This window comes from Sorex araneus, chromosome 4 (assembly GCF_027595985.1).
Source record: "Sorex araneus isolate mSorAra2 chromosome 4, mSorAra2.pri, whole genome shotgun sequence".
Classification (NCBI taxonomy): domain Eukaryota; kingdom Metazoa; phylum Chordata; class Mammalia; order Eulipotyphla; family Soricidae; genus Sorex; species Sorex araneus.
Window position 1 is genome coordinate 72,087,030 of NC_073305.1, and position 23,924 is coordinate 72,110,953.

At 43.8% G+C, this 23,924-nt stretch overlaps 1 protein-coding gene across 2 annotated transcripts in view; it reads right to left on the reverse strand.

Annotated features, from left to right (window-relative positions):
• The window catches only part of COPS3 (COP9 signalosome subunit 3), a 30,092-nt gene extending 14,280 nt beyond the window's left edge, over window positions 1-15,812 (reverse strand). Inside the window, exons 1-6 of one of the 2 annotated variants that reach the window (XM_004612820.3) lie at window positions 15,656-15,812; window positions 9,613-9,742; window positions 6,859-6,971; window positions 6,720-6,769; window positions 4,416-4,508; window positions 1,590-1,769 (exon numbers count right to left, since the gene is read on the reverse strand). In XM_004612820.3, coding sequence (XP_004612877.1) covers window positions 1,590-1,769; window positions 4,416-4,508; window positions 6,720-6,769; window positions 6,859-6,971; window positions 9,613-9,742; window positions 15,656-15,710 — 621 coding nt within the window. In that variant the 5' untranslated portion in view covers window positions 15,711-15,812. Of the gene's footprint in view, window positions 1-1,589; window positions 1,770-4,415; window positions 4,509-6,719; window positions 6,770-6,858; window positions 6,972-9,612; window positions 9,743-15,655 lie in introns of those variants that run through there. The other variant, XM_055136975.1, reaches the window with a different exon arrangement.
• Window positions 15,813-23,924: the final 8,112 nt, after the last annotated feature.

Here is a 23,924-nt window from a genome sequence, read left to right on the forward strand (position 1 = left end):
GAACATTAGTGTAAATATTTTTGTGTGGGTATTTGTCTAAACTTCCCATGGGTACATTCTTAGCAATGAAATTTTTGAGTCATATGGAATTACATTTAAAATTTTGAGGGACTCCCAAACTACATTCTGCAGTGACCATACCCTTCTACAATCCCACTTCATTTATGAAGGTCCAACTTCATCCTCACCAAGTCTTATTTTTTATTACTTCCTTCTTTTCTTTTTTGGGGGGTTGGTTTTTGGACCACACCCCATGACATTCATGGGCTTCTTCTAGCTCTGCACTCAGGGGTCACTCCTAGTGGGCTCGGGGACCATATGAGTGTCAGGGATTGAATCCAGGTAGGTAGGCCGTGTGTACAGCAAGTATCTTACCCACTGTACTATCGCTCCAGTTCCAAAGAAGGAAATACTTCCTAAGCACATTGCATAAGTTTCTGCCTTTTCAATGCCCACATCATCTTGGTATTTTTCTGATCATCAGTTATTTGAAGATATGAAAGAAATTCATTCAGTGGTGATAAAGTATGTATTTACAGTTTTTTTTTAAAAAAGTGCAACTTTTCACTATGCCATGTATTAAGAGAAGTCACGTGGATGACTTATAGTCACTTTCCTTGAGTATACACATGCTTTAAACACATGTTCCCTGCCCTTCTGCTGATCTTTCCCAAGTGACCCTTGGCAATGCCTAACAAGCCCCACTCACTGAGGTAATGCTAAATCACTGCGAAGCACATGCGTATTTATGTGTCAGTATTTCACTAACTTGTGAATAAAAAGAAAAAAAAAACCAACAACATTGTTACCAGCCAGTACCATATTATCTCTTTTTCATACTTGAGTAAACGTAGACTACTGCACCAAATTGTGGAATATGTCTCATTATAGACACAGACCAAGGTGAAGGAGACTTTTCAATGTGTACTACTTAATACCCTTTGAATTTCAAACTGTGAAAAATGTTTTATTTATTGAATAAAACGTAACAAAAAAATCACACATGGATTTAGGACATTAAGACACTTCAAGGGGCTGGAGTGATAGCACAGCGGGTAGGGCATTTGCCTTGCACGCGGCCGACCCAGGTTCGAATCCCAGCATCCCACATGGTTCCCTGAGCACCGCCAGGGGTGGTTCCTGAGTGCACAGCCAGGAGTAATGCCTGTGCATCGCCGGGTGTGACCCAAAAAGCAAAAAAAAGCAAAAAATAGACACTTCAAATGATCATTCCATTACTTCCCTATAAGCAATGTAAGTTGTAAAGGTGAAGATGTATACAACTTTACCCAAAGCAGACCAGGTGCAGTGGGAAGCCCTCGATGAGACCCCACCATTTATGCTGTTTTTATTGCTACTGGTGATAGAGGGATTTGGGGGAGAGGCATATATGGTGCCAGGGACCTAACTGTAATTAGCCACATGCAAGGAAAGCGCCTTAAATTCCTGTACTGTCTCTCTGGCCCCAAAGAAAATTTTTGAAAGGATATCCATTACAGACTCAGAGGCCCAGGTTTCTAGCTGTAGAAGTGGATTCTTCTATTATATAAGTTTAGAACAACTTCAAAAACATTTAGAGAGATGATTACCTGTTCATAAAAGTAGAGTGCTCTTTCGAAGTTCTTCAGCCCAGTATAGATCATTCCTCCATAATAATAGTAACATAAAAAGTGCTTTGCATCATAGGCACCATTCTCTTTACAGATATCCATCATGTCCACATCAAGGTAGGGAAGGGCGGGCTTAAAGCATTTTGCCAGCAAACAAAGCTGAAGAAATTTATATTACACCATCATTTAGCAGAAGGAATAAATCCAGATTATAGAAAGCTACTGAAATGATATTTTTTGTCTAACATTTTATTAATAAAAATATTTCAAATGCTCACAAATGATTCCATTTCCGTGAGAAAGGAGAAAAGGGCATTTTCTTTTTTTCTTTTTTTTTTTTTTTTTTTTGTTTTTTATTTTATTTTTTTTTAATTTATTTATTTTTAATTAGAGAATCACCGTGAGGGTACAGTTACAGATTTATACACTTTTGTGCTTATACTTCCCTCATACAAAGTTTGGGAACCCATCCCTTCACCAGTGCCCATTCTCCACCACCCGTAAACCCAGTGTCCCTCCCACCCTCCCCAATCCCATCTCCCCCCCACCCCACCCTGCCACTGTGGCAAGGCATTCCCTTCTGTTTTCTCTCTCTAATTAGCTGTTGTGGTTTGCAATAAAGATGTTGAGTGGCCGCTGTGCTCAGTCTCTAGCCCTCATTCAGCCCGCAACTCCCTTCCCCCACATGGCCTTCGACTACAATGTAGTTGGTGATCGCTTCTCTGAGTTGACCTTTCCCCGGAAAGTGAGGCCAGCCTCGAAGCCATGGAGTCAACCTCCTGGTACTTATTTCTACAGTTCTTGGGTGTTAGTCTCCCACTCTGTTATTCTATATACCATAGATGAGTGCAATCTTTCTATGTCTGTCTCTCTCTTTCTGACTCATTTCACTCAGCATGAAACTTTTCATGCCCATCCACTTGACTACAAAATTCTTGACCTCCTTTTTTCTAACAGCTGCATAGTATTCCATTGTATAGATGTACCAAAGTTTCTTCAACCAGTCATCTGTTCTAGGGCACTCAGGTTTTTTCCAGATTCTGGTTATTGTAAACAGTGCTGCGATGAACATATAAGTGCAGATGTCATTTCGACTATACTTTTTTGCTTCTCTGGGATATATTCCCAGCAGTGGTATTGCTGGGTTAAATGGGAGTTCAACCTCTAGTTTTTTGAGAATCGTCCATATTGTTTTCCAAAAGGGCTGAACTAGTCGGCATTCCCACCAGCAGTGTAGAAGGGTCCCTTTCTCCCCACATCCTCTCCAACAGTGGTTGCTTTTTAAATTTTTAAAATTTATTGAATCACTGTGAGATAGTTACAAGCTTTAATGTTTGGGTTACAATCTCACAATGATCAAACACCCATCCCTCCACCAGTGCACATTCCCCACCACCAATATCCCTGGTCTACCCCCCTCACCCACCCTCCCCCTGCCTCTAAGGCAGACAATATTCCCCATATTCTCTCTCTACTTTTGAGCATTACAGCTCGCAACACAGACACTGAGAAGTCATCATGTTTGGTCCATTATCTGCTTTCGGCATGTATCTCCCGTCCCAACTGGTTCCTCCAGCCATCATTTTCTTAGTGATCCCTTCTCTATTCCATCTGCCTTCTCCCCTCTGCTCATGAAGCAGTCTTCCAGCTATGGGGCAACCTCCCTGGCCCTTGTATCTACTGTCCTTGGGTGTAAGCCTCATGTGATGTTAGTTTATACTCCACAAATGGGCACTCCACACTTTTAATTTATCAATCAGCTATTATGCAGCCCACCTACTGCCCATCTCTTTATAGATGGTAAAACAAGTGTTTCCATTTTCATTTAGCTGAGCAAGAAGAATAGGAATAAACCAGCATAAAGTATGTGGGGGGAGTGAACTTTTTCAATTATTCCTTCTCAGTTCCTTTTGGGTAAGTGCAGGGAGGGAAAGGTGCAACCCCAGAAAGCAAGTACATAGCAGAGCGCTTTATCTGGTCGGTGCTGGCACAAGGTCACACACAGGCACAGTTCACTGTACATTTAAGAGGAGTGCACTTTTACTGTGTGAGTACTACACTTCAAACAGTTTTTAAAAGAATTTAAAGGAAAAAAAACACTTCATGTGAAACTAGAACATGTGTTTGAAATAACCCATGCACCACGTTATTCATTAAGGAAACAATCGAAATTCACATAGGAATTGTTAAACCCATATGAAATATTATACAGCTGGAATGCACTGATGGGGCATCTTCTCCAAGATATTATGTAGAAAAAAGCAAAGTATCTAAGAGTTTGCATAGATTATTATTATGATGGCTTAAAAGGAGAGAGAAAAACATACACATATTTGCTTGTATGTTCATAAAATATCTTTGGAAGAGTACAGAGGAATTGCTAATAATGGTTTCCTTTGGAGAGAAGATGAGGGGCTAAAAACAGTGGGCTTAGGGAGACTTCATTGTACACACCCTTTCTTTTGCCTTATGGATCTTGGAGAAAAAATAACTTGCAAAATAAAATAAGTCACATTTTAAAGCCTAAGAAGTTATTGTTTTTTATTCTCAGCTTCCACAATTCCTTAAAAAAGACAAGGAACTGAATTTCTAAAGTATATAATTCTGTCTGTTCGAGAGACACTGCAACTGAGGTCCATTCTGCATATAAGAAACTGCTGAAAAATCCCTTACTAATACATATTTCAAATCCTACACAGACGAAGTCTCCATTAAATTGCCCTCACTCATCTAAACTGTGTCAAGCAAAACCATAACCAACCTTTCACCTCTGGCTCATCTAAGTAGCTCTATTTGGCTTCTTACCTGGCAGAGATCAGCATGTATTGAGGTCAGCTGGTTTGTATTCATCTGCATCTTGTCTATGGCTTGCTTAAGGATGCCAATTCCTCGCAGGGGCTGTCAGAAATGACATCTCTTTCAGATAAGTTCTCAAAGATGGCAGCATATTGGATCTTATGTTGTCACTTACAAATGAAAAATAACACTAATTGATAGGTTCCTTTAAATAACACATGAGGTTTCCACACTATCTCAAGAAATTTCTGTCCCTAGTCAGAAAGTTTTATTAAGCTGTTTCATGTGATATTTAGAGATTTAGAATAACTCAGCACCATTTTACATTTTTTGGGGTGGTGGGGAGATTTGGGTCTCACCCAGAAGTACTCAGGGGCTATTTCTGGCCCTGTGTTCAGGAGTGACCTAGCAATGCTTAGGGGACCATATGTAGAGCCAGGGATTTGAACTTAGACCAGACGCATGCATGGCAAACACCTAACCCCCTGTACTATCTCTCTGATCTTCAGCACCATTTTTCAAATAAAGTTATTGTTACAATGAGGACTAAGACTCAAATACAGTATTACTTTCCCAATAGTTCATTTTATTTACAGTAAAATGAAAAATTTCAAATCATCTACATTTGATCAGAGTATACGTCTAAGAAACCTAAGCATGGTTAAGGTTGCAGGCCATTTCTTTTTTTTGTTTTGGTCTCACCTGGCAGTGCACAGGTTGCTCCTGGCAGTGCTCAGGGGACATATAGTGCAGGGGATCGAACCTGAGCCTTCCACATGAGAAGCATATGCTCAAACTGTTAGTTCTCTGGTCCAATGTTAGCCAGTTCCTACAAAGCAGTCTAAGTATCACCCATCAATTCTCTTTAGTCCATTGATGCTGGCTCTACAATTAGTGTTAATTAAGTCACAATCAAGAAGCATCAATGATTAAAGACATTTCTTAAATGACAGTAAATTACTACTGAAAAAGGTATCACAAACCACAAATGAGCTATTTCCTGGTCTGGTTTTAAATAAATATTCAGGTTTCTGGATCGGAGATATGGTTACAAGCTAGCTGAATAACATAGAGATGTTTTTCAATAATAACAGCCTTTTAAAAAAATCATCCCTTTCAAACCATACTTTATTCAGTACTCCTAGTAACATAATAACTGGCTATTTTTATTCTCAATGTATTTAGGTTAAGTCTTAACATTCAATTTCAAATTAAAAAAAAAATCTTGAAAGTTTAGCTAGTGTCAATATCACATGAACAAAGAACTGTTTCAGACTAAAGGATACTAAAGAGACATGACAATGCCATGCTGGTCATGGTCAAGATTTTTGTTTTTTAGAAAGGACATTGGTGAAACGATGGCAAAATCTGAATATAGTCAGCAAATTTTATTATAGTATTAGATTAATACTCCTTTCCTGGATTCTGATCATCATTATACAATCACAAGAGATTGTGTTAATTTTGTTTGTTTTTGCTTTTTTTGGGTCACACCCGGCGATGCACAGGGGTTAACTTCTGGCTCTGCACTCAGGAATAACTCCTGGCAGTGCTGGGGGACCATGTGGGATGCTGGGAATCAAACCTGGGTCAGCCAAGTGCAAGGCAAACGCCCTACCCGCTGTGGCTGTGCTATCATTCCAGCCTGAGATTGTGTTAATTTTTAGGAAACACTACATAGGGTAGGACCATCATAATGACCATTTACTTTCCAATGTCTTAGAAATAGAAAAGGGTGAGAAATGTAAGCATTTGGACAATCTTTGTGAAGGTGACATGGGAATTCATTATTCTTACAAATTTTTGTGAAATTAAAATTATGTCATAACTAGAAGCTAAAAATTTTAGTTTCTTTTTTTTTTTTCCTTGCCCTTTTTTGGGCCACAATGGTGGTGCTCAGGGCTTACTCCTGACGGCACTCAGGGATGGGGGTGTTGGAATTAAACTTGGGTCAGTAGCATGCAAAGCAAGCGCCCACCCCACTGTACTATTGCTCCAGCCCCCAGAAGTTAAGTTTCACAAATAAAGAGAAAAGTAGCAGTATGTCAGCACGTCCAGGGCATTAGGATGTCTTGTAGCTCCTAAGCCCGCAGGAGCAAGAACAGGAGCTGGGGCGGCACCTCTGTGCCCTACGCCTCCCCCAAATGGAATGAGAAGCAGCTATTCTGTCTACAAACGTTTTGTGTGCTCTCAAACACCCATGCATAGATCTAAGTGTTAGCGTGACAAGTACTAATCTGGAACCTTAACAAATCAGTTTACTGTGTAGGTTAGCTATATAAGAGAACTGAAAACTTGAGTAACATTTCTTACCTGTTTTCTTTCCACAAGTGCATTTGTTAGCTGATGGCAAAGCCCAGCAACTAGACATAACAATAACAAAATGATAATATAAATGACTAAAAGGGCAAAAGACATCCAATGGAAAAGAATAAAATGTTAGTTAGCTTACAAGTGTCTGTTGCATATCGAATGTGCTCCCCATTACAAGTACTGATGAAGAGCTGAACCTGTGAGAATAATGTTTCGAAGTCAGGAACACTGGGCATAGAAAACTTCACAAACCTAGAATAAAAAGAAAAGAATTAATTTATCCTGATATTTCAATCAGGGAAAGTCCATCCTGCCTTCAAAACTCTGGGTCATAAAATTTTTTAAAATTTGGGGCTGGAGTGATAGCACAGCGGGTAGGGCGTTTGCCTTGCACGCGGCCGACCCGGGTTCGAATCCCAGCATCCCATATGGTCCCCTGAGCACCGCCAGTGGTGATTCCTGAGTGCATGAGCCAGGAGTAACCCCTGTGCATCGCCGGGTGTGACCCAAAAAGCAAAAAAAAAAAAAAAAAAAAAAAAAAATTTTTTAAAATTAAAAACCAAAAAGCAACACAGAACCCCACCATGCTAAAATAAAAATTGATAAATTTATTTTTTAAAAAAATTAAGAACCAGAGGTAGGGAAAGATAGCTCAAAAGACTTGGGTATAATCCTGGGGCCACAGGATTCCCTGGAGACCTGAGCTGGGAGTAGCCCTCAGGCCCCACCAGTAGTGCCCAAAAAACCATGCATGATCTCCAGCACCGTATTTGGTCCCTGAGCACTGCCAGGAGTAATCCCTGAGCCCAGATGGGATAAATTTTAACCAAAGCCAAAATTAAATTTTTAAAACTAAAAATGACGATGGGGGCTGGAGTAATAGCACAGCGGATAGGGTGTTTGCCTTGCATGTGGCTGACCGGGGTTCAATTCCCAGTATCCCAAATGGTCCCTGAGCATCGCCAGGAGTAATTCCTGAGCGCAAAGCCAGGAGTAACCCCAGTGCATCGCCGGGTATAGCCCAAATAAAAGGAAAAAAAAAAAAAAAGAAAAAATGATGATGGGGGTGCTAGAGCAATAGCACAGTGGGTAGGGCATTTGTTTGCATGAGGCCAACCTGGGTTTGACCCCCAGCACCCCATATGATTCCCTGAGCACCATCAAGAGTAATTCTTTTTTTTTTTTTTTTTTTTGGTTTTTGGTTTTTGGGTCACACCTGGCGATGCACAGGGGTTACTCCTGGCTCTGCACTCAGGAATCACCCCCGGCGGTGCTCAGGGGACCATATGGGATGCTGGGATTTGAACCCGGGTCGGCCGCGTGCAAGGCAAACGCCCTACCCGCTATGCTATCACTCCAGCCCCAAGAGTAATTCTTGAGTGTAGAGCCAGGAGTAACCCCTGTGCATCACGAGGTGTGACCCAAAAACTAAAAAAAAAAAAAAAAAGTGATGATGGGGTAAAGCAGTAATACAGTGGTAAGGTGCTTGCCTTGCAGTTAACCGAGTTCAATTCCCAACACCCCTTTGGTCCCCCAACCCCCTCTAGCAATAATCCCTGAGTTCAGAGCCAAGTGTAAGCCCTGAGCACCACCAAGTATCACCCCAAACCAAAACAAATAAAATATATGAAGTTCAAAACTGGTAGATAAATTCAGGATTCTCATACATCCAGGTTCTTGTTGAATAGTGATAAATAAAAACCTTACAGCAAAGGTTCCCAAATTTATTTGCAGTCCTGTTCCCTTCTCAGAAAACCACACTGGAAATCTCTTTATGTGAACAGACTGAGCCCTCTAACTATATCCTCTACCACACTCCCACTTCGAGAAACTACCATAAAGCTTCAAAATGTTTTCATGTATGGATATAAATGTGTAAGTTTATATGTGTACAAAAAAATCATGTGCGCAGTGTTTTTTAATCAGAAAAACATAGCAAATAATGAGCATTGCTCAGAAGCTACTAGTAATACTTGAAGTGCAGCCACATAACTAAAGAACCAAATCTGCAAATTTAATTCTAATTACTTTACATGTAAATAATCATATATGGCTAATGGCTACTGTATACTGCAGAACATATCACTAGACCCTTTTATTCTGATAATTTTTCTCTCTCTAAACTAGTCCTTTTGGTGTAGGGCCACACCTGGCTGTGCTCAGGGCTTACTCCTGGGTCTGTGCTCAGGTATCACCCCCGACTGAACCTGGGGAACAATATGCGGTGCAAAGAATAAAATCCAGGTTGGCTATATGCAGGGCAAGCACCCTACACGCTAATCTACTTCTCCAGCCCTCTAAACTATTCCTAATATGTACCTTTGTATAAGGAATACTACCACGAGTGAGGCCAGTTCAATTCCTTTAGTTCAATTTCTCTTATTTGTATTATTTCAATATTCATGACAACTGATACCCCAACTCAAATATGAAGAAAAAAATTAATTTATTGTCCATACTCAAAGCTAAAAAGACCCCAACAGAAATGGGTCTACTCAATTTGGTCTTAAACAGCTTAAATATGTCTGAAGGAAACTCAAAGCTCTACTGCTTCCGCTTACTGGTGATGCATTCTATACATTCCACTGTTTCTGTGCTCTTCCCTATTTTCTTTCCAAGTTAAAAACTGGGACAATCTCATGTATCCAGATGAATGGAGACTATTATGCACACTAAGAAAGGCATTCATTTTCAAAAATAAAATTTCAAAATTTATACAAACATCAGTTAAACAATGATAAAAAACCCAAATTTAAGAAGAAATGATAAGTAAAATGTAAAATGAACTCTAGTTCTGCAAAAGAGTTTCATAACACGTCTTACATTCAATAAAGCCAGAAAGGGTACTGAGTTTGGTTTTAGCAAGCATGAAACCATAAAAGAGGTCCCTTACAAAACAGCAAGGACTCCCAAGGAGTGCTCCTGTACATCCAGAGCCCCAAGCACAGTGTCCAAATGGGACAGGTTCTTCGCAAGAAGCTCACCACTCTTGTTGATCAGTTCACAAAGCTGAGTCATTTGCCCTGGAAAACAAAATAACCATCATTCAGATACAGCACTATCCAAACTAAAGAAAGTCCAATCACTAACTTTACACCGTAGAGGATGAGGTACCCAGGATGATTTGGGGAGGAACGGATAGGGGTGCAGGGAGGGTTGGGCCACACTCCAGGTGCTCAGGGATCACTCCAGGCTTGGAGAACCATATGGAGCACTGGGGAGCAAACCTGGCTCAGGTCAGCTGTGTACAAGGCAAGGCATCCTAAGAGCTGTACTGTCGCCCCAGTCTTAGTTTTGGGGGCTATGTCCAGTTGTGCCTGGGACTTACTCCTGACTGTGCTCAGAGATCATTCCTGGCAGAGCTTGGGGAAATCATGTGTGGTGCCATGGATTGAATCCAGGTTGGCTGCATGCAGAGCAAGTGTCTTACCCATCCCTCCAGCCCCAGGATTTCTCTTTTATTTCAGGTAAGGAGTCAGAGGGTCAGAGAAGTGAAGTGACCTTGCTTGTGGCTCCAAAACCAGGTCTCCTATTTCTAACTGGTCTACAAATTCCTTCTCCTCTCCAGGCAGTGCATTAGCACAGCAGGTAGGGCGTTTGCCTTGCATGCAGCCCACCCGGGTTAGACTCCTCCATCCCTCTTGGAGAGCCCAGCAAGCTACCGAGAGTATCCTGCCCACACTGAGGAGCCTGACAAGCTACCTGGGGTGTATTCAATATGCCAAAAACAGTAACAACAAGTCTCACAATGGAGACATTACTGGTGCCCGCCCGAGCAAATCGATGAACAACTGGACAACAGTGATGCAGTGCTACAGTGCTTCTCTTCTCCATATCCCTGATTCAGAAATGTGTACATTATTATCACCACCACTTCTTTTTCTGCAGCTCAAATGTTAGCAAGTAGGATAGCAATTACAATTTTACTTCCTGAACCTCTCAATTCCATTCCTTTCTCTCTCTCTATGCTTAATTCAGATCACCACTTTCTGTCTGGACTGTGTCGTAAAGTTTCTAAATGGTCTGACAACTTCAATCATTCTAGGTTTTCACTCCATATTCCATACCGGTACCAAATGTGATCTTACTAAAATGCAAATTCAGTCAAGCACTCCAAAGACTTAAATAAATCCAAATACCTCAGCTCTGCTGATATACTACTTCCCCTCATACACCTCCTCTTTGATCAAACAACTTTCAGAAAATTCAGTCACTATTCACAGTCCCTTCTCAGCCTCTACACGGTTTTCCCTGCTAGCATTCTTTCATTCACTCTCCCATCATCTTACACACTTCCTTTTACAGTCAGTCTAGGTCTTCCCTGGTCCTTCATCTCATCTCACGGTGAACTTGGATATCTGTCCTCTCAGCATCCTGCTTGCATCACCTGGGATTATGGTGGTCGATTAAAGCAGGTGCTCTATTTGTCCAGCTTCAGAATACAATGCTTGCTCAGCAGCCAATCAACAAGTAGCTTGTTTAAAAAATTAATTTCCTAAGGCCAAGAGCGATAGTACCATGAGCATCTACTTTGCACATGGGTTCAATTGCCAGCAGCACTCCTGAGCTGAGACAGGAGTAAGCCCTGAGCACTGCTGGGTACGGTCCAAACCTTCTACTCCCGACTAAATATCCTAATGATCCACAGTGTCATCACACTGTATGTTTATTCTCCAGGGTTTCTCCTGGCTCTGCACCCGAAATCCCTCCTGGCAGGCTTGGGGGACCATATGGGTGCTGGGCATTAAACTCAGGTCAGCCACATGCAAGGCAACCAACACCTAGACTCACTGATTTTACTGGGTTTCTGGTGACAGTAGGTTACTTTCAAATCCCTCCATAGCTGTCATTCTGATTGGGGCGGGTGAGGAGGTGGGGGGAGGGAGTCTGGGAGCAGCCATCTTTTTAGTTTCTTGTTTGTTCTCTGGGTTTGGTGCCACACCTGACCATGGGCAGGGCTTACTCCTGGCTCTGCTCAGGCTTACTCCAGGCGTGCTGGGGACTAAACCCAGGAATGCAAAATGAACACCTTACTGCTGTACTATTTCCCCAGTCCCACTTTAGTTTCTTTAAATAGCTTTCTTTCACATTTTGAACCTCAAGCTACCAATACCAGTTAATTTTTACTCAGTATTTGATCATTGTTCCCCTTATTTTATTATTGTTTTTGAGTTTTGGGCCACACCTGACAGTGCTCAGGACTTACTCCTGTCTCTGCTCAGGACCATATTTGGTGGTGGCGATTGAACCCAGGCTGGCCCATGCGCTCAGAGATCACTCCTGGTGGTGTTCATGGGACCAAATGCATCGAACCCAGTTAGCTGTATGCAAAGCAAGGTCCTTGCCAGCTGTTATAATCACTTAGATTTTAAACATGCAATTTACGCCATCTTCCACAATCAACAGAGAAGCGGCAGGCATTCTGGTGAGCAGCGCGGCCCGGAAAATGCTCCGGACCCGAATTGGGGCCAGCAACACCGGGGAGCTGGAAGGAGGAGGTGCCGCCAGCATACCTTCTCCAGATGGAGCCCTGGCGACACTGCGCAGCAACTAACACGGCTCCAGGATTCGGGACTGGGACACATCCGAGTCCCGAATCGGGACTTTTTAAAAACCTGAAAACATACAATCTTTTAATGGAAAACTAATTATCAAATGCTTCCTTATTAGGGCTATCTTGTTTGGGGGTATAACTCCCACAACAATAGTGAGTTTTGTGTTGAAATATTGAACGTAATCAAGGTGAAGAGAAAATGAAGTGAAATTCATCAGTTATACAGTTGGGGGGGGGGGGTATACCGGGGATTTTGGTGGTGGAATATGGGCACTGGTGAAGGGATGGTGTTTGAATATGGTATAACTGAGACATAAACCCGAGAACTCTGTAACTTTCCACATGGTGATAAAATTTAAAAAAAAATAATAAAAATAATAAGAAGTAGTTTAAAGTTAAAAAAAATAAATAAACATGCCATTTAGATGTTTTAAGATAATGAGAGGGGCTAGAAAGACAGTACAGGGAATAAGGAGCTTTCCTTGCACATAGCTAACTGGGGTTTGATCTCCAGCATCCCATTATGGTTCACTCCACCAAAAGTGATTGCTGAGTGCAGACCCAGGAGTAATCCGAGTATTGCTGAGCATGGGCCAAAAACAAACAAATAACAACTCCCCCCCAAACAAAACCAAACTCTCTATATGACTATTGAGGTTTCTATACTTTGGAGTATTGGGGAGCAACACTCCTAAGCAGTGTTCAGGGAGCTAGGGGGCCATTCCTGATGACAGTCAACCAAATCTGATGGCTCAAAGTTAGGGTTTGAGGATGCAGAGCTGCTCAGACCCTGTAGCGACAGGGACCGCCAGGACCACCCGGCAAAGGCTGACAGCTATGCGATGGGACCAAACTCCATCCCAGACCACTCAGCTATCTCCTAGTCCCTATGCTACTTTTATTTATTTATTTATTTATTTATTTATTTATTTATTTTCGCTTTTTGGGTCACACCTGGCAATGCACAGGGGTCACTCCTGGCTCTGCACTCAGGAATTACCCCTGGCGGAGCTCAGGGGACCATATGGGATGCTGGGAATCGAACCTGGGTCGGCCGCGTGCAAGGCAAATGCCCTACCCACTGAGTTATCACTCCAGCCCCCCCTACGCTACTTTTAAAGAAAACACTATATCAGTATCACACTGCACTCCAAAACAAAAACTTACTTTAAAAGATCTATGCCTTTATTACATAACATCTTTCAAGATATTAATAAGATGAACTAGAAAAATGTCAACTCTCATTTTACTATGTATCTCATTAACAGGTATGACATTAAGTAATGATTTAACTGAACTGTCTATTAAAACTTTTACCCACCGTCCTAAATATACTTACAACAATTTGAAATACTGAGAAACACTTCAGTTTATTCTATTCTCCCAACTTAATACCCAATGATAACTTGCTGTAACATGGGAGGAGTGAGGGAGAGACACGTCAACACGTTATCCAGTTTGATTCCCAGCACAGCATGGTCTGCCAAGGACCCCCAGATATAGATCCTGGAAGTACACAGACTAGGTAGCACAGCTCATTATGGTCCTCTGACCCTGGCACCAAACTCTGATAGCCCATGGATTCCCTGAACTTCACTTGGAAATCCCTCTTCCACCAATGATAATAAAAGATAAGCTAGGTCACTATGGTATCAAAAGATAGCGGAGGGCCTATGGATCTGTTAAAATTAAATTGACATGTACTGGGTGCAAAATGAGTTCAATTATATTGGGGTTAGAGATAGTACAGCAGTTAGGGCACTTGCCTTGCACAGGCCCACCTAGGTTGGAACTCCGGCATCCCATATTGTCTTCTAAGCACCACCAGGAGTAATTCCTGAGTGTAAGCCAGAGGTAACCCCTGAGGATCATGGGTGTGGCGGAAACACAGACACACATGAATTCAACTACGGATGTACAGATGTGGCAAATGAAATTTCCTCTAATCAGAGCAAGTTGGAAATTGTGATATTCCCTTCATGTAAAAGCACCGATTAGAAAACTCAGAATTTTCTAACAAACACAGAAACCAATTTGCAGTTAGCCAGAGGAACAGAAGTAAAGCAGGTTTGGTGAAAGGACGCCATTTATCTGTTTGGCTATTCCTTAGAGGAGCGTTCTGCCCTGCACAGAGCAGGCATACAAGGCTTTCAGGTAAGTCATTCCACTTGAAGATCATCAACAGCCCCAGCTCCATTCTGTAAATGGCTCAATGGGAAGAGACTGAAACAGGATTCAAACACAAATCTTTAGAGCATATCTTAGAATTTGAAATTATTGCTTGTGGCATGAACACGTGTTTTCTGCACTCACAATGATCACGAGTCTATGCTTCACCTAATTTCTGTCAGTGAGAGTAACCTCATCTCTCTTATTCCACAGCGCATCAGTTCGAGGCAGCCTTACAAGACTACTAGCACCACTCTGTTTACAACCAGGGATGAGGCCCTAGAACACGAAGATGGTTTGTCCAAGGTCATCATGTTCCAGGTTTCTTAGAAACAGCGGTCTTTACAGTAATATGTAACTATTCACTGCACTCCACGTGACTCACCGTTCCCAGTGCTTTTACATGGCTTCTTCTTTTTTTTTTTAAAACTCAATTTAACATTTCTGTTAAGGACTTGTTGAAGGGGCTTGTTTTTATTTGAGAGATGAACAGAATGGTCTAAGGGGTCTTCACAGTCCGCAGCTAAACTACTTTTAAGTCCAGAGCACTATGAGATGAATGGATCAAACGGCATGAAAATTAAGGGCAAAGTAATCGGGGCCACAATACTAGCTCTATAAACGTTACAAGCCAGCGTTCCCTCGGCATTCTGTAAGCCTTAAAATAGGCGAGGAGGCTTAGGCAGCGGGCGCCAGCAGGCAGCTGGGGGGCCGGCCAAGGAGAGCCCTGAAGCCCAAACACCCAGCAAGAAGTCTCCTCGCACCGGCTGCGCGAGGCCTAGTCTGGCGGCGGCCAGGCAGCGCCCAAACAGACGGGCAGGCGCGCCAATCACTGCAGGCAAAGGCGGAAGCGAGGACCAATGAGCGCTCCGGAGGGCGTCGGGCGGAAGTCATCACCCCTAAACTGTCAAGCGGAGCGCCCGGTGTAAGGGGCCCGGGCAGGGGGGAGGAGATGCGGCCGGCCCGAGGGAAGGGAGGCAGCCCGGTCGCCGCGCGCCGCGCGCCGCGCCGCCGGCAAAAGGGAGAATGTGTGGGGAGGGGGGAGGTGCTCACACTCCGCCGTGCTCGCTCCCGCCCCGGTGTGAGCGCCGCGACCCCGAGCCCAGCCCCGGAGAGCAGACTGGTGGCTAAACAGGGCGGTCCCGGCCGTGCGCGCCGCTGGCTGGGGCATGCAGGCCCGTCCCCGGGGCAGCGGGCCCGCCCAGGGCCTCACCTTGAGCCGAGAGCTGTCGGACACTGTTCACGAATTGCTCCAGGGCAGACGCCATGTTTCCCCCAGGCGGCCCGAGCAGCAGAGGCAGCTCGCGCGGGAAAAGGCGGCCGCTCTGGGAGGAGGGGCCGCGGCGATCCACCAGAGGCCGCGGTAGAGGCTTGACGTCATTTCCGCCGGCCAAGTACCGCGATATCTTCCCTGCAGGGCGACACGATTTCCTCGCTCCAAGCTCCGCCGCTCACCGGAGCCGGAAGTTGGCGCCTTCCCCGCGGTTCTGTGTGTCGGTGAAAGCGCACCCTGTGGTCGGCGGGGCCGGGCAGAGTGCCCGTGGGGCAAACGCTCGTGGACAGCCCTCCTGTTTGCCACTGCCCGGTTTTTCAAGCACGGCTCACCTCTTGGCGTTTCCACGAGGCTTAATACCGTAGGCCAGACAGTTTAGAGACAGGCGGCCTGAATTACATGTCGTTACTTCCATTGGGTAGCTTTGTGTTTACGGCCAAATCTCCCTTTGCCTTTCCCCCCCTCTATCAGCAGAAGTCTTTACAATGACTCCCCAACCACATAAAACACTGTCTAGCACTTAGTAGAACTGTGCTAGGTAAGAACTTTTATCAGGGCCACAAAAAAAATGGCAGTGGGTAAAGCACTTGCTTGCACGTGACTGAGCCGGATTCAGTTCCCAGAACCGCACGGTCCTCCGAGCCCCTCCAGGAGTGATCCCTGGATGCAGAGCCAGGAGTAAGCCCTGGGCACTGCTGGGTGTGGCTCCCAGAAAAATTTAAGTGCTTTTGTCTTTTGGAGGCGGGAATGTCATGCCCAGAGATGCTCATGGCTCACTCTGCACTTACGGATCACTCCTAGCGGGCTTTGAAGGATCATATGGGGGCACTGGGGGTCAAGTCCGGGGCTGGCCATGTGCAATACAGTCTCCCTACCCACTGTGTTACCACTTCGGCCCTCTGTTTTCATCTGTTATGTTTCAGTGCTAGGGAAGGGACCAGTCCGGAAATAGACCAGTTATAAGCTCCATTGGACTACATCCCTTTCCCAGGTGTGCATTTAGAGAAGATTGACTTCACACCGACAGCTTAAGAGAGGTATTAGGAAATTATTGTAGTATGAAATATAATAGTTGTAACTGTACCTTGAAAATAGATAGACAGATATTGCTGGTGAGGTGTCTGGGGAGTAACAGGAGAAGGTAGCCACAAGAACTTATTCGCTGTACTATCTCTCCAGTGCCCAGGATTCTTTATTGGAGCTGAGCAGCTCTCCGTGACAGCTTTTGATCTCTAGGAGTCAGGGCTTCCCCTGCTTCCTCAGTGGTCAGGGCAGGCAAGGCTCCCAGGGCTCGCCCATGGCTCTGCACTCTTCCTGCTCTTGCCCTAGCTATGCACTGTCGCTGTCGCATCCTGCATGCTCTCAGGATGTTCCTAACAGCAGCCCTCTCCAGCAGCAGGACCTCCTCCACCCTCTCCACTGCTGCCAAGCTCACAGCAGTGGCCCCGGCACCCCACCCTGCTCCTCCTCCTCCCCACTCCCCACCCATTGGACCTGGGTTCTCTCCACCCTCCCCTGGGAGCAGTTCTCCCACCTGCCTCAGTGTCTCTCAGCTCCTCCCTCCATCCTGGGAAATTGTCAGATTTTTAGGGAACAAGACAAAATACCAAGACCTTTCTGCCACACTGCAGGGTTGGCAAGTACACAGAAAAATGGCCAAGTTCTCATCCCCAACGCCCTGTCATTTTCCCTAAATCAAGCCCCCCTATTTTCCTGAGTCCAGCAAGACTGTTTAGACCATCACATATAAATCATTCTCATCCTGGGCTCCTTCAGGCTGAAATCCAACTATACTAGAGTAGTGAAAGACTTCAAAACATCTTCATTTACCCCTACAGGGTAATGAAGGGATCAACCAGCTTTTAATAAGAACAAGATGCAAGCAGCCCCTCCCCAGAAATATGTTGTCCTATTATGGGGGTTTTATTTTTCTTTTATCTATTTTTGTCATGTTATCTTTCATTTGTTAAAACTTTGAAATACAGGGCTAGAGAAATAGTACAGCGGGTAGGGCATTGCCTTGTATGCGGCTGAACCTGGTTCAATCCCTAGACCCCATACAGTTCCCTAAGCACCAGGAGTGGTCTCTGAGGGCAGAACCAGGAGTAAAGCCTGAGCACCACTAGGTGTGGCCCAAAATTGGGGAAAAAAATCAAGAATAAAATAAAAATCCTTTTGAAATTAGCTTTTGATTTCTTCTGGGTAAGTTTTATGTGGAGCAAGCCCTTAATTTTCAAAGTGAATGATGAGGGAAATAGACTAGGAGGAAAATAGACTGACACAAAGAGCTCTATCCTTTGACCTCTCCACCTTCTGAGGAAAAAGTCCAGTTTATATGCCACTGGGACTGACAAGTGATTGGGGAGAAATACATTAAAGTAGCATCGGCCTCTTCTGTGGCTGTTGCCGAAGTGGCAATGGTCCAAATGAAGTTTAGTCCTTTGTGACTTTTTTTTTGTCTGTCTGTTTGTGTTTAGACCACACCCAAGCAAACACTCCTGGCTCTTCACTCAGGGATCACTCTGGCATGCTTGGGAGACCCTCATGTGTTGCTGGTGATTGAACCCAAGTCAGCTGTGTTCAAGGCAAGCACTTTAAAAATCAGATTTTAACTTTATTTTGCTAAGAGGACAAAACTAAGACTGTAGTGAAAAGTTTTTCTGACTGTCAATTAATAAATTTATTTTGTTTGTTTTGGGGTTATGCCTGGTGGTGCTCAGGGCTTGCTCCTGGCTCTGTGCTGAGGGGTGACTCTTGGCGGGACTTGGGGTGCCAGGGACAAAACATGGGTTGGCTGTTTGCAAGGCAATTACCTTACTAACTGTACTATTGCTCCTGTACGTATTCAGTTGATCACTGAAGTGATTTTGGCAGCAGTTGTTAATATGGAAACTATCAGCCAGGCCTTTCTCACGAGCACCTCTAACTGAGCACCCCGTCCCAACCCACACTGCACCTGTTATTAAACAATCCCACAATTTAGAAACTTAACATTTAGTATTTCAGAAAACTTTCACTATCTCACAATTTCTGTGTATGAGGAATTCTGTCCTGATGCAGTTTGGTGCCTCTGCTCACAGTACCTCTTAGACTGTAGAGGGCTGTGATTGTGAGGCCAGCGGGTAATTAGTTAGGGAGACCCAGAGCAATGAGCTTCTGGAACTTATAATACCAAGATATGATCTTTAAAAAAGGAGTAACTGTTATCCTATTGTTGTCACTCCTTTTTGTCCGTTCAAACGCTCAACAGCTGGATTCCCTCAGGAGGTGCAGGAACTGAACTGAGGCATAAGACTCTGAAAGATGACAGGACAATCCAGAGAAGGTTCAGCAGAACGAAAGGCCATAGTGAGGGATCAGAGGAATAGCACAAAGGTTAAGGTGCTTGCCTTACACATGCCCAGCCGTAGTTCAATCCCTGGAATCCCATAAGGTCTCTTGAGTCCTGCCAGGAGTGATCCCTGGGTGCAGAGACAGGAACAATCTTAAATCCAGCATTGCCTTCCAAAAGGCAGGGTTTACTGACCATTTTAGAAATTGTCTCCCATAGGGGCCGGAGCGATAGCACAGTGGGTAGGGCGTTTGCCTTGCATGCGGCCGACCTGGGTTCAATCCCCGGCATCCCATATGGTCCCCCAAGCACTGCCAGGAGTAATTCCTGAGTGCAAAGCCAGGAGTAACCCCTGAGCATCGCTGGGTGTGACCCAAAAAGCAAAAAAAGAAAAAAAGAAATTGTCTCCCATACTTAGTGATAAGTAGCTTTTGTCCAGCCACTGAGGTTTGGGGGTTGACTTTTACTGCAGGATGACTTAGCCTATCCTCATTTGTTAGAAAAAATATGGCACTTCACACTGTTTAGGAGACGGATGCTTAGAGACATTTAGGGGTTTGTTCAAGACATGCAGCTACTAGCTAGGATTTAAACCTAGTCTAAATCCAAAGAGCCTGGGCTTTAAATTCACACTCTCCATTGTGTGTGTGTGTGTGTGTGTGTGTGAAATAAGGGGGTTGAAAAAGGAAAACCATTCAGTTCAGTCAGTGGGACAGTAGCAACAAAGGATATGATATAGCAGCAGAGTGTGGAGTGAGGGGGAAAAAATGAACTGAACAAAAATATGCCCCATCCATCATCTTGTAATCCTCTCTAAGAATTTTTTTCTTGCCTTTTTGAGCCACATCCAGCAATGCTCAGGGCTTAATCCTGGCTCTTTGCTCAGGGACCACTCCTAGTGGGGCGTGGGCATCAAATCTGGGTCAACCACATGTAAGGCAAGTGCCTTACCCATTGTACTATCTGCCCCAGTCCAAGGTGTGTTTTTTTTTTAATACCCAGCAGTGTTCAGGGTTTACTCCTGATTCTGTGCTCAAAGATCACTCCTGGTAAGGCTCAGGGACTCTATGGGATATGGTGGAATCAAACCAAGGTGGGGTGCATGCAAGACAAGCACACTACCTTCTGTCCTATCTACAGCCCCCCACAAGAAAATTTTCCTGCAGTCTTAAGTACATTACTGGCTTCAGAGAACCTCATATTTCCAAATTCATGTTTTCTTCTATTGGATTAGCAGCTACAAGTTTCCACCCCAGCCATAGGAGCATTTCCTTCTTGGGAAGACCAGCACCGTCAAGCCCAGTTTGTTGGAGCTCAAGCTGTTAAGCCCTCCCTTCCTGTTTCTGATGAGTCAATAATAGCCAGAAAGGATTTGCAACTCAAGGGCACCTGATGGAATTATGGACTACAAAACCTAAATCTCAGCCCGCACTTAAGAAAAAATTTTTTACAGCATCACATGGTAATTTCACAGAGACCCTACAAAGCAGGTATATGTCTTTGTATGTTTTTTGGTTGTTGTTCATTTTTGGTTTTTGAACTGCACCTGGAAGTGCTTAGAGTCTCCTGGCTCAGTAATCTAGAATCACTCCCTGGCAGATTTAGGGGATGGAACAGTGCCAGGGATTGAGTCCAGGGTTCCTGTATGCAAAATATGCACTCCAGTCCTTAGAGTCATCTCTCTGGCCCTCTAATTGTGTTTTTTAACTTGCAATTTCCTGATTACTAATAATGTTGAACTTTTTTCATTTTTTTTTAGCATTTATGTCATTTCTCTAGTCAAATGACTATTTAAAAAATTACTGCTTTCAGGGCTGGAGTGATAGCACAGTGGGTAGGGCATTTGATTTGCACGCAGCTGACCTGGTTTTGATCCCCAGCATTCCATAAGGTCCACCCATGCACCCCCAGAAGTAATTCCTGAGTGCAAAACCAGCAATAACCCCCAAGCATTGCTGAGTGTGACCCAAAGAGTAAAAAAGAAAATACTGCTTTAATGGCATTTCTAAAATTTTGATATTTCTGTCTAATCTCATTCAAGTCTGAGTACTAGTTTCCTTTTGATGAATTTTTAAAATATATGTTATTTAGAAGTATTTCCAGAGACCTTTCAAGTCTTTTTTGGGGGGAGGGGGGCAGAGGCACACCCTGATGTGTTCAGGGCTTATTCCTGGTTCTGTACTCAGGAATCATTCCTGGTGGGCTCCAGGAACCATATGGGATGTTGGGGATCAAATCCAGATTGCCTGCATATAAGGCAAGTACCGGACCTTCTGTACTATTCCTCTGGCTCCTCAAGTCATTTTAAAATTTATTGTTGTCATTTTACTCCACATGACATGAAGACATGTTTTATAAGGTATGGGTATTTTGTACATGTATTGAGGTTAGTTTTATACTCAGAATATGGTCTACTCTGGTAGCATTCCTGGTATAGTGGACAAGTATATGCATGTTGTTAAGTAAATTGTTATACAAATTTTAGTTTAGATTGGTTGACAGTTTCATTCAAGTCTTCCATTTCCTTACTGGTTTTCTGAATACTTATTCAGTTACTAAGACAGGGATATTAAAATAACTGTGAAGATATCTCTTTCTACTTACTGTTTATATACAATAAAATGTTTATTTCTTAATATATACTTTATCAAGCCATTATGCTGTACACCAAAATTAACTGTGCTATATGTAAATTACATATCAATTAAAAAACTACTCTTGTTAATGTTGGGGTCACACCTGGCTGTGCTCCGGACTTGCTCCAGGCTCTGTGCTCAGTGACCACTTCTGATCATTTTCAGGCAATCTTATGTGGTGATGAAGCTTGAGCCCAGGTTGGCCACATGCAAAGCCAGCACCTTAACTTGCTGTGCTATCTCACTGGCCACAGGCTACTTTTTATAATTTATCTTTCCAGTTATTTCAAATATTTAATCCACATAATAAAATTCATTGTTTTATTTATATATTTTTATTGTAGATCACAATGGATTCTGCTCAGGGCTTATTCCTGGCTCTGTGCTCAGGGATCACTCCTGGAAGTGCTCCGGAAAGTAATTTCTATGCATGTGCAACTAGTAGACTATAGTACCCCACGTGTCTTGCTTCTCTGATACATTTTGATGTTGTCTCCCTGCCCCAGGGTAGAAAGAAAATTCTCTCTACTCAATAGGAGCCCCTCAGAGGCTATACGAAGGGTTAGTACCTGTTGATTTGGAGGGGACATGCAGCTCACCAGAGCACTTTTTGTTTGAGGTAGCGCACTCGGAGTCTGTGCAGGGCTGCAAAGGAAGACCACCCAGGAGTGTGTCAGCTCATGTCTCCTTCTAGACCCATTCTTTACTACTTGGGGTGGAGCCCTCCAGAGTGGGTATTTGTAATTTCTTGTCTTGACCAAAGTGCCTGTTTTCTCTGAGAGTAATCAGCCACACACCATGGGTATAAAATACCAGCCACTCCTTTCTAGTGCCAGCCTCTGGTTGACTTTGAAATTGAGCAGCTTTTATTAGGGGAGAGCTGGCCTTTGGAACAGTCCTTTGGGAACAGGCCATTTTACTTGAGACTCTGGCTGTATTTGTGAGCTTGAGTTCAAATGTGTCTGCCTTGACTGCAGCTGTTTCCTTATTGGGAATCACGCTGCTGTGAGTGAGCGCGGGGCATGGGGGTAGGGCTTTGACCTGGTTTTCTTCTGGAGGTGCATCCTTAAGTGGACTGGCCACTTGGGAAGTCCTAGCTCTAATAATAGAAGAACAAAGGGATTCCAGTTACCTAATGTTTTAAAGATGTTCCTCTTCAGGAACCTCTGCTGGCTCAGTGTTGGTTATTACTCAGATTTGAAAGAGGAATAAAGAATTCTTCAGACAAACAACCATGGAAGAAATTCATCCCAGAGAAATACATAGGAGAATCTAGAAAAGGAAAAAGAAATCTTACCTGGAAGTAACAAGATAACTGAAAAAATTTAAAACATGGCAGAAAAGGAGACCAATAATGGGGACTCTTTTTTTTTTTTTGGGTCATACCTGGCAATGCACAGCGGTTACTCCTGGGTCTGCACTCAGGAATTACTCCTGGCAGTGCTCAGGGGACTATATGGGATGCTGGGAATCGAACCCGGGTTGGCCGCATGCAAGGCAAATGCCCTACCCGCTGTGCTATCGCTTTAGCCCCAATAATGGGGACTCTTATCTGGTGGCTACACCTGAGTGTGCTCAGTGCTTTCTCCTGGCTCTGTGCTAAGATATCACTTCTGGCAGTGCTCAGGGAACTGTATATAGTGCTTGGAGGATAGAACAGGGGTGAGCTGTGCATACAAGGAAAGTGCCTTAACGTATTTCCTGAACTCTTTAGTTTCAAGTTTATTTATTATTCGTTTTCTTGCTATCTCTGTCAGGGGTTACTCCTGGTTCATGCACTCAAGAATTACTCCTGCAGTGCTCAGGGGACCATATGCGATGCTGGGAATCGAACCCGGGTCAGCTGCATGCAAGGTAAATACCCTACCTGCTGTGCTATCACTCCAGTCCTGGTTTTTCAATTTTATTAACATGTCATTTTATTTTATAGGTCAAAACCAATAAATAGGGCTGGAGCGATAGCACAGCGGGTAGGGCGTTTGCCTTGCACGCGGCTGACCCGGGTTCAAATCCCAGCGTCCCATATGGTCCCCTGAGCACCACCAGGAGGAATTCCTGAGTGCAGAGCAAGGAGTAACCCCTGTGCATCGCCAGGTGTGACCCAAAAAGAAAAGAAAACAAAACAAAACAAAAAAACCAATAAATAAAATTAAACCTAAAAAAATCTACCAGAGGAGCTAAATGGAAATTTCATCAAAGAAGATGTACAGATTTTCTATATACTCAAGATGTTCATGATTCC